The 11,071-nt window shown below is 41.3% G+C and overlaps 2 protein-coding genes across 3 annotated transcripts in view; both read right to left on the bottom strand.

Moving 5' to 3' along the window:
- LOC115548624 (basic proline-rich protein-like) overlaps positions 1 to 60 on the bottom strand; it is a 39,913-nt gene extending 39,853 nt beyond the window's left edge. The window contains exon 1 of the mRNA XM_030363387.1: positions 1 to 60. This exon is cut by the window's left edge and continues 136 nt beyond it. Within this exon, the coding sequence (XP_030219247.1) occupies positions 1 to 60 (60 nt within the window).
- A 4,934-nt stretch (positions 61 to 4,994) lies between these two features.
- On the bottom strand, positions 4,995 to 8,738 carry adcyap1b (adenylate cyclase activating polypeptide 1b). 2 transcript variants are annotated; one of them, XM_030364805.1, is made up of 5 exons: positions 8,357 to 8,735; positions 7,814 to 7,918; positions 6,768 to 6,902; positions 6,220 to 6,324; positions 4,995 to 5,558 (listed from the first exon to the last, which is right to left on the bottom strand). In XM_030364805.1, the coding sequence occupies exons 2-5, from the start codon at positions 7,915 to 7,917 to the stop codon at positions 5,375 to 5,377; spliced, it is 528 nt and encodes a 175-aa protein (XP_030220665.1). In that variant the 5' UTR covers position 7,918; positions 8,357 to 8,735; the 3' UTR covers positions 4,995 to 5,374. The 2 variants fall into 2 exon arrangements, with proteins under 2 accessions (XP_030220665.1, XP_030220666.1); XM_030364806.1 differs by lacking the exon at positions 6,220 to 6,324 and having other exon boundaries at positions 8,357 to 8,738.
- Positions 8,739 to 11,071: the final 2,333 nt, after the last annotated feature.

An 11,071-nucleotide genomic window follows, 5' to 3' on the forward strand; every position in this document is an offset into this window, starting at 1 on the left:
CCAAGGCTCTGTTTCAGGGTCCAGGCTCCTCCGGTTTCTCCCGTCAGCCTCCATGGCCATCGTGGACGGTTCATTCTATTGTTTGGTTGGTTGGGAGGTTCTTTCGATTGGTTCATTGGTTTGTTTGATTGGTTTTAATGATATGTATATGCCAGTTTAATACGAAGATGAATGAATTTGATGGCAATGCAATACTAATTGTCATCGTTGGCTTGCCGCACGTTGTGATTTTTAATGCTGGTGTTTTGATAGGATTTTATAGCAAGGGTCAATGTTAGAATCGGCTAATCATGCCTCAGACCCTGATTTTATTTATATCCATTTGTAATTTTTATATTCTTATTCATGAGTATTTATGGTTTGAAGATCAAGACCTGGATCTCCATACCAAAACTACAATGTCAATGTTTTAGCTCTTGGCTTTATAGAGTATATTTCTCACTTGAAGTCACTGAGACAGATAGATTCCCCTGGGCAAGGTTGGACTGAAAGAAAGAGTGGTTCTGTAGTGCACTGTGGACTAGTGATGCCGTGGCTGCAGGACATTTATCTTGATATCTTGTAGTGGGACTTTGCGACTGTTTGTATGAGTGTGTGTGTGTGTGTGTGTGTGTGTGTGTGTGTGTGTGTGTGTGTGTGTGTGTGTGTGTGTGTGTGTGTGTGTGTGTGTGTGTGTGTGTGTGTGTGTGTGTGTGTGTGTGTCTGTTTGTGTGTATTGTGTATTGACGTGAGTAAGAATTGAAAATATGAGTTGAAAGTTAGTTTTTTCTGAGCCTAGATTATAAGACCTAAATCCTAACTTCAAATATGTTTGTTTGTTTTCCTTTTCCTTTCAAAGATTAGACATTCATAAGAAAATCGTATTGTTTACAAAAATTTATTCATACAAATCTTACAACACTTTCATAACATTGAGAAATGTAAAAACCCCTCCGGTTTCTCCCGTCAGCCTCCATGGCCATCGTGGACGGTTCATTCTATTGTTTGGTTGGTTGGGAGGTTCTTTCGATTGGTTCATTGGTTTGTTTGATTGGTTTTAATGATATGTATATGCCAGTTTAATACGAAGATGAATGAATTTGATGGCAATGCAATACTAATTGTCATCGTTGGCTTGCCGCACGTTGTGATTTTTAATGCTGGTGTTTTGATAGGATTTTATAGCAAGGGTCAATGTTAGAATCGGCTAATCATGCCTCAGACCCTGATTTTATTTATATCCATTTGTAATTTTTATATTCTTATTCATGAGTATTTATGGTTTGAAGATCAAGACCTGGATCTCCATACCAAAACTACAATGTCAATGTTTTAGCTCTTGGCTTTATAGAGTATATTTCTCACTTGAAGTCACTGAGACAGATAGATTCCCCTGGGCAAGGTTGGACTGAAAGAAAGAGTGGTTCTGTAGTGCACTGTGGACTAGTGATGCCGTGGCTGCAGGACATTTATCTTGATATCTTGTAGTGGGACTTTGCGACTGTTTGTATGAGTGTGTGTGTGTGTGTGTGTGTGTGTGTGTGTGTGTGTGTGTGTGTGTGTGTGTGTGTGTGTGTGTGTGTGTGTGTGTGTGTGTGTGTGTGTGTGTGTGTGTGTGTGTGTGTGTCTGTTTGTGTGTATTGTGTATTGACGTGAGTAAGAATTGAAAATATGAGTTGAAAGTTAGTTTTTTCTGAGCCTAGATTATAAGACCTAAATCCTAACTTCAAATATGTTTGTTTGTTTTCCTTTTCCTTTCAAAGATTAGACATTCATAAGAAAATCGTATTGTTTACAAAAATTTATTCATACAAATCTTACAACACTTTCATAACATTGAGAAATGTAAAAACCCCATCTAGGATTTCTGCGTGTATAATGATGTCTCTTTTTTTTTTTTTTTTACTAAGGTTCACTTGTAAAACACATTTGTTTTGTTTTTTTCAGATAGTTTAAGAGATCAAACATTGAAGTAAGGCGTTTGGCGCTTTAAATATACGTAGTATCAACAACAGGCATCTGCTTTGATCTGTAAAACAACTCATGTTTAAAGATCCCCCTTTTTTCATCTTCAAACCTAGTGGTGCACATAACAGAAGACCATGGGGCCTGTTTCTCACAGATTAATAAATCACCGACCAATATTGAACAATCAACAACACCTTATATTCAACATTGATTAATACTGGTCATTGGCTCAAAACTCTCACAAAGACAGAACACACAAACACACACACGCTCACACACACACAAACACACACAAACAAACACACATGTTGCGTGCTCCATCAACATGTATTCTTTTTTCTTTAACCTAATAACTCATTGGCCGTGCTTTCAACAAAAAAATGCCTAATTCTACAACTCTACTACTTCTGGGGCAGACCAAGCCAAGCGACTAAAAAGAGTAAAAGGAGGGCTTCATCGTAAGCTAATGTACTGCAGCATCGTAGGGCCACTAAAATTGCCAACTACCATGTGTGGCGATTTTGAATTCATATTTTCATAAAACAATGTAGAAGCAAGGCACAAAAGCCAAAAAACTGTTTCCACCTCTACAGACAGCTCAGGCAATCCTACACACACATTCACATCACACACAGTCACACACACACCCACACATGCACACACTCACACACACACAGATGCACACACGCACACACACACACACACACACACACACACACCACACACACACACACACACACACACCACACACACACACACACACACACACACACACACACACACACACACACACACACACACACACACACACACAGTAATGCTTTCACGCATGCATACACCCACAGATGAGCACACAAACAAGAATGCACACCCAGATGCACACTCACTCCAAAAGATACAAGTGCACAAATTTGCGCGCACGCTAACAAAGTATACACGTGCATACACACACAGGTGCAAATTCAATAAGGATTATATTGATAACTCTCTAGGGGAGCACAGAGCGCAGACTGGTGTGCAGGGTGCACGAAGCCACATTTGCATAATATTGAATAAACCCATGAGATATCTCTATATATTAAGAGGTCCAGAGAGGATCCCTTTGAAGGGGTTGTATCGGGGGGAGGGGGGGGGGGTATGAATTTTATACACCTCGGTCCTACTTGGAGGAGGCTAACTCAATGTGGCAGTGGCCATCTGCTCCGCTATGGTGCCTCGCGCCCTGGTGACGGAGCGGAGGGAACGGGGTTTCACCATCTGATATGGCTCTCGCATCAGACTCATTGTCCCGTATTCTTGGACTCTCGCGAGAGAGGCGGGCAGAACGGTCAGGGGGCGGGCGTTTTATCCTTATTCAGGTAATGAACACCTTCACCCAATTTGGGTTTGTTACAACCCAACCCTTTTTTAAGCGACTCTTTTAACAATATCTTGCTCGGTTTGTCTTTATTTCGCACGCCCCTCCTGTATTCCAAATTGCGTGGCAGCAATCTTTGAGGCAATTATTATTTTTTCTATCGCTTTTTATTTGTATCCTCTATTTCTTGTATTTTGTGTCGATCGGCCATGCCGTTGGCATTTCAATTCATCCATTTAGCCTGGTCTCTAGTTTGACTCGCATAACTTGAGTCTAAAATATCTCTCTCTCTGTCTCTGTCTCTGTCTCTCTCTCTCTCTCTCTCTCTTTCTCTCTCTCTCTCTCTCTCTCTCTCTCTCTCTCCCTTTTCTCTCTTTCTTTCGCACACACGCCGTATTTCTCCTTCTCTCGCTCTCTCCATCTCTATACATAAGTTACTCTCTCGACGCTACTCTTCTCGATCACGTGATCAGGATCAGCTCGTCCCCCTCTCGCGTAGGCCTACATCCGACATCCAACGCAATTATCTTTGTCATAACAGCAAACCACATCATTGTCAAATCGACGCATTAACACAACAACCAAACTGCCAAAGAAAATATCAATAAATGCTACTTGGAACAGGACATTCAGAAAGGGCGGGGGCGGGGGGGCTCTGATATACATCGACGACGCCAGGCGGGGTGCATCAACAGGTATTTTTCTACCCTTTCCTATAGCCCTCCCTCTTTCATATTTTCGAAATATCTGTGATGCAATAGGGTAGAAATAAGCTTAACAGGAAACAACCAACTCTAAATAGCCACAGCATCGAGGCATGCAGTTTTTCTACTCAAAGTATAACAAGGTTCCCACCTCTAGCCTACAAGCAGCGCTATAGATAATAATAGTCTAAGCTGGGGGGGGGGGGGGGGGGGGGGGGGGGGGGTACTCCGGATTTCCTCGAGCCCGCATTGCAAATGCATTATGTCTCTGGGTTGTGTTGGCTATCCCATATGTGGACTCGTAGTACAATCTTCGAACAGGTGGGATCCAGAGTGTAACCAAGCACTGGAGCGCAAGGTTTCCAAATCAAAAGCGTTGAAGTGGATCAAATCAAACGGTGGAATGCATGATGTATCTTGTGGTTGTTTTCATGCTGGCTATCGCTAACCAAAACTCATTAACACAGGTCTGTCAATCGTTGCTTATCCTCCGATATTTCACCAATTGTAAGGCAAGTGAGCACGCAGTGTTTGCCGCATGGTCTACAGTAAACAAACTCATCCCTCGTCAATATGGGCAGTCAGACCAACGCCACCAAGACTTCAAATAATTGTTTTTCTCAAATTAGTGAATTTATTTTCCCCTCAGAGGATTGGCTACAACCTAAGCCAGTATAACCCCCCCCCACACACACACACACACACACACACACACACACACACACACACACACACACACACACACACACACACACACACACACACACACACACACACACACACACACACACACACACACACACACACAAAGCCCAGTGAAGGCGTCTGTCTGGGCAGAGGGGCAAATATTTAGATTCCTTTTTAGTTATGCTTTTTTACAAAGCATGCTCACTGCTTCTTTGATGCCTGTTTTTAAAACAACACCACAATAAAAGGAAATACTAAAACGTTGGTTACAAAAATAAGTATAACATTCAATACTCTGATTGTCTTTTTAAAATCTATTTATTTTCTGCATATGTAGATGACCTTTGAAGATGTCAAGCGCATAACGTTGAAGGTGCACACTTATCATTTTTTTTCGAATGTCTTTTTTTTTGTCATTTTGTTTTGTTTTTTTCAACATGTTGACATGAAAATAAAATATTGGTCCACAAAGTATATAACTGTGCGGTATCAAGTGCTTTTGTACAAAAGAAAAACGATATTATTATTAAAATATTCATTTAATGGCTTTTACTTGATACATAAATACATGTTTAAAGAACACAGGCGCAATCCACTGTTTGTCAGGTATATCTGAATGACTTGAACGACTGGATATTTACACAGGAGGGGCAGTTTTGGGGGAGCTGCTTTAACATCGCTACAAATACGCGAGTCGACGTCCTTTGTTCCTCACCCTCTGTCTGTACCTTCTCCCCAGGACTGCTGCGAGGTATTTCTTCACAGCCATCTGTTTTCGATGGCGGCTGTAGCTGTCGGTGAATATCCCGTCCGAATGCCTTTTAGATAATGGTTCCGACTCGTCCTCCATGCTAGTCTCTTCGCTGCAAAACAGGAACACACATCATGTCAGAATACAGGTTGCTGCAGTGAAAAGCCAGCCTCATCCTTGCAACATTGAACTGCATTTTTTTTAACAGTATTACTTTCTGATTTTAAGGATTGTACGACTGAATCATCGATTTGCCTGTTTTCGCTTTTTTATTATTCAAGGACCCTATTCCTATTCGGGATTTTTCGTTCCTTAAAACCAGCGCGGACGCCAATGTTAAACGAATCAGGGCTTTAATCCTGTCAGACAATTGTCATAAATGATTCATTTGCATTCCATGGCACATTCTGGCGCATAGAGAGGCCCACTTGGAAAATAAAAATCAAGTTATCGATAATCAACCTTAGTTTTTCAATCTAAGTCAACTGACCTATCTTTGTGATAATAAAACATAAATAAAACATGATGTTTGTGGTTTTGTGCGTGTTAAAGGGGTGGTCGGTCCTAATGAACGTAATACCACGCCCGCTATAGAGATGCTCACGAGGACATCGAACATTTCTATAGTGGACTTAGTTGCACAAAACGAAAGTGAAACCACTACAGAAAAATGATACGAAGGAGTCGAGACAATGATGCAGCAACCTGAAGCTGGGCGGCGCAGAGCACAGTGTGATGGCGGCTTAGTAAACGCTGATAAGAAATGCCCTTACCCTACACGTATTGTCATCAGAGAATGCAGATATTGTCTCGCTGTTAACTGACCCAGGATCTCCCTCAAGGCTCTATCTAATTCTTCCTCTGCATGCCTCTCTGTTCTGAGATGATAAAACGCGAAACACATACATCGTCAGTGACCAAAGCACAGACAGAATGATCAGAAGTAGCCCAAAATGTGCCTTTAAGTTCAATGTCACAGCAATAGATAAACCGTATGCAACCTAATGCACACACACACACACACACACACACACACACACACACACACACACACACACACACACACACACACACACACACACACACACACACACACACACACACACACACACACACACACACGTGTTTCTAACCTATTTTTTCTAATCGTTACTTCATTAAGAATTTACATCAGCATTTTAGGCTACTAGATATGAAAATAACATTGAACAAATAAAATGAGTTACTCTGGAAAAACAAAGCAAGCAAACATCCAAAATGTTTTAAATGGAATTGAGTTCCATTATAAGTCTGTACTTGAGAAGGGTAGAGGGTTATTTACCTTTTTTCTGGAGGGTAGTACAGTGTGTACACGTCGTCATCTAAGGATGGTGGGCTTCGTATAGCAATTTGATCACTGTCAAACCCCATGTCCGATAATGAATTCCCATCTTCATCGAAAGCGTCATTATCTAGTCTGGAATAGAAAAAACGAAATCGAATATTTCGATTCGTGATCGTTTTTGGGGAAAAGAATGAAACACTATAAATGGCACCAGAATAATCGAATAAGGCTCCAACAAAAATAACCGAGGTAACGTGATATTTTAACTTTGTAGTCTAGTGGAAAAAACTGAAAGAAATAAACATTTTCTGCTAAAGTGATGATGCAATTCCGCATATAATAATTTACATTTTATTGTTTCGGACAAATATGCATGTGATGGGTTGCCGAGTCTCCATTGGCTGAAGTGTCATTAATTATTAAGGCCTAGAGAGACAATGGGGATGGACACGTTTTGTACGTGGTGGGCCTTAGGGAGCGGAAATATGATTTATAAAAATCCGCAGCGTATAATTCGAACGAATGAATAAAAAACCACGCCTAAGTTATGGCTTTGCTTTGGATTGACAATTTTTTTTATAATTTAGGATAAAGCATTCCTATTCGTTTCGCCTCGCCTCCTCTCGGTGACGCCTCTCCATCGTCATCCCCAGGGCTATCCGTAGCACTGACTGCACTCTCGTCTTAAACAGGGGCTGTTCTATGCACCGTCCCGATGGACCCAAACCACTACGACATTTCCACTGTCATTTTCCAAGAGTCAGTTATTTGTGGAAGTGGAAAATAATTGCCATATCAACGATTGTTTTTCTCCTTTGTTAAATAGCAGACGCAAAAAAAGAGATAGCGTGCGTTATTACGCTTGTTGGAAATAAGGGATACCCGATCCAGAATGACGCGCTATACACACAGTAGCCTAGAAACTGTACTGCAGTGGAATAGCTGAACGTACAATACATGTTCGTTTTAATCGAATACAGTTTTTTTAATATCCGGACTATCACATGTATAAACAAAGTGGAAGAAAAAGCACATTCACATACCTTATTTTAGGGTAACTTAATCCGATAGGTGTGCAGTAAACACTGTAGTGCATTATGATTCCGTAGATGAGCAAGACTAAAGTCGCTTTACTCGAACTGGCCATGCTGTTGGAATGGAAAAGAAAAAGAAAAGAGATGTTAAAACAATTGAATACAACCATTGCATTCCAAAAATACTTATTCGCATTCTTTCTGTAATAAAATCACAGGCTACCTTACGATATTCCTAACATTAATCAGCTGGATTGGTTAAAGACAATTAAAACCAAGTATATAGAGGCACACTCCGTTCTACGAAACACTGTTTTCACGCTCCTTATATCACTCCATTCCATAAAAGTGCAGAAATGATCGTAAATCCACAACAAATTGTGCTCCTTTGGAGGCAATCACAAAGTTAAGAGAGAAAAAAATGGAAAAACGCTGCAAAAGAAAAATGTAAATTAAAATAATCCAACTTAATCTTGAGCTCCGTTAGGCCTATATAATTGTTCCGTGTTACTAAAGCGACCGAGGCTGCTGCATAAAGCGGTGAGCACGTACCTATAGCAGGGGTGGAAGAGAGGAGCGCGTTGGGATGTGATCCGGGCGCGGCTGTCGAAGCGTGTGAGAGAGATAGAGATCTTCCTCTCGGCACCTCTTATTCTCTTCCCTTGCTCAAGCGCCGCTGCCGTTTCCCCTTATGTTCCCCTCAACGCAGCGCAATCGCACTTTTATACACACAATAGGTGACTAAACCGGTCGTTGAAGCAAAACAAAAACTGAAAAGTATACCTCCGTGCGTCTACATATCCTTGCACAAAAAAGTTTTTGTCCTGCGCTCCGATTCGCCTTGGATTTTTATCCATGTATCGCGAGCCTTGCCTTTTTTTCAATAAGTCACATTAAGGATGCTATAGACGTCATCAGGCGTTCCTCCCGGAATATAATAGTACAGTTCCTTCCTCATCGATGCATCCGTCAGACTCATTCCCCCCACCACCCCCACCCCCCACCCCACCCCCTAAGGAAGTTTACTTCGAAACTTAATTCTTCTGAAAGGGGCGATTGCATACATTTATGAACTTTACACGAATCGACGTGACGGTCAGCACAAATCATGTTATCTCTCAACACGACCACTGCGTCTCCCACTCGTCATCGATAACTCCAATTAGGGTTTTATGATTATGGCTGAGCTGGGAAATGATCATATTTTTGTGAGAAATGATGGTAGCGCTGTCTCCGTGATATGGACTTCGGGGAGTAATGCTTGGGACCGCGTTTCCGATATAGAAACCACAGGCCTTCGGGAAACGGGAACTGTCCAGTGCTGAAATGACGAGGACAATTTTGTAGCTCCCCAAGTCGTTTTTTCGACTATGAGCCTATTAATCTGTATTACAAAACATGAATTGCGGATTTGGATCGATATCAAATGTATGGTTTATCATGGCTTTGAATCTCCTCGTTTCCTAAAATCACATTTCAATATGTTGAGTCTCACGCAACCTAAACATATACATTTATAGACACAGGCATATATGTTTGATATCCTTTATAGGCTATAAGTGGGCTAGGCCTAAAGCTCTATACCCACACCCAAACGAATCGCTCAGGTGTAGGCCTAAGACTATTTTACAAAGTGTTATAATACAGAAATTCTCATAATTATTCTCAATATATACTTATTTCATAAAGGCTTTGAACGGTGTGTGCGTAGGCTCCAATTCCCAATGGCCTACCCGGCCATGCGCCTTGTCACCGGTAAGGCCCGTTACCATTGCGCCAATTCCAATTCATTTCAGCCTCAATACGTTCACGTCAGAAATGAGTTGACTCTGACGCAATATGACGAACACGCAGCCGTCGCCTTACAGCCCATCCCAACTTCTGTTACAGGGCGTGATTCAAAAAGAGTGAATGCGTCGGCAAGGGTTAAAACTAAAGAAAGACTCTCACCTTAATACGTGCGCTCGTTCCCACCGTGACCAGACAAATCGCTTAACAAATGGCGCCACCATGAGGAGGAGAAGGACACAATGCGGACCGTTTGACTCAGAGGATGAATCACCGAGAAAGCTTTACACTCCATCTTTTTTTCTTCCTTTTTTTGCCAGTTTACTTTCTCTATAGTGAAATAGAAAACCTAATATGGCAATGAAACAAGCCCTGATATGGGCTATAGGCCTAACTCCACCATAGCAGGACACCTAACAACCTTTATTTTCATTATAACACCCAATTAAATGTATGACATATTTAAGTCAGTAAACTTCATTTGAATCAATACCAACATAGAGGTACAACAATAATAATAATAATAATAATAATAATAATAATAATAATAATAATAATAATGATAATAATAATAATAATAATAATAATAATAATAATAATAACAATAAGTAACATTCCATTAAATAGGAAAAATAGGGACTTAAATTCCCTCCCCGAACAGAGGGCATGTCAATTAGGCCTACATCCAAATAATTTCACGGGCTGAAAGTGGGCGGAAGCCTGCAAGTAGAGACTGAAAAGGAGACATATTATACCACAAGGTGTGAGTGTGATTTAGCCTGGCTCCGCCCGCCTAAGTACTAAGCTCAATTTGAATTTCCCTTCAGTACTAGGTCTGGACCTGCTGTATGTAATTTGGTTTTCTGGTGCCGCCACAGCGGCCCCCAATCAGCGAACAGAGGGCGTGTCTGAGAACAATGACGATAAAGTCGTACGCCAGTTTGAGTTGTTGTTGTAGGTCGGTAGTTGATTTACAATGTGCAATTTTTCCCTAATAAATTAAATTGTTCGACGAACAAAACCTGCAGCTGTCGTTGACGGACATTTTCGTGCAGACGCGCAAGGTGTTTGGTTTGTGTACACCCTGCGCGTGATTCCCGGCGCATGACATACGTCACAACCAAACGTTACGATTGGTTTTGGCAGATCCAGAGTGGCACTGGGCAGATCCAATAATTTTAAACTTTAACAGACACCCGCCTTCAAGTGAGTTAACGTTTGTCAATTGCTTAGGTCCAGACTCTCTGTACAAATGAAATGAAATGAAGTGAAGTACGAGAGTCTGGTAGAACCAGGCTAAGTGTGATTAGCCTTACAAGCCGTTTCGAAAATCTGCCCCATATGACGTCACTAGTGGGCGTGTCCACATAGATCTGTGCTGGATAGATCAGTCTACCATCCTATACCCAGTGGACTGAAGTAAACGTTGCTCATCCAGCCGTTTAGGAAGAACGGAAAGGCAATTAAATATATTATGTT

The sequence above is a fragment of the Gadus morhua genome, chromosome 8 (genome assembly GCF_902167405.1).
Source record: "Gadus morhua chromosome 8, gadMor3.0, whole genome shotgun sequence".
Lineage (NCBI taxonomy): Eukaryota > Metazoa > Chordata > Actinopteri > Gadiformes > Gadidae > Gadus > Gadus morhua.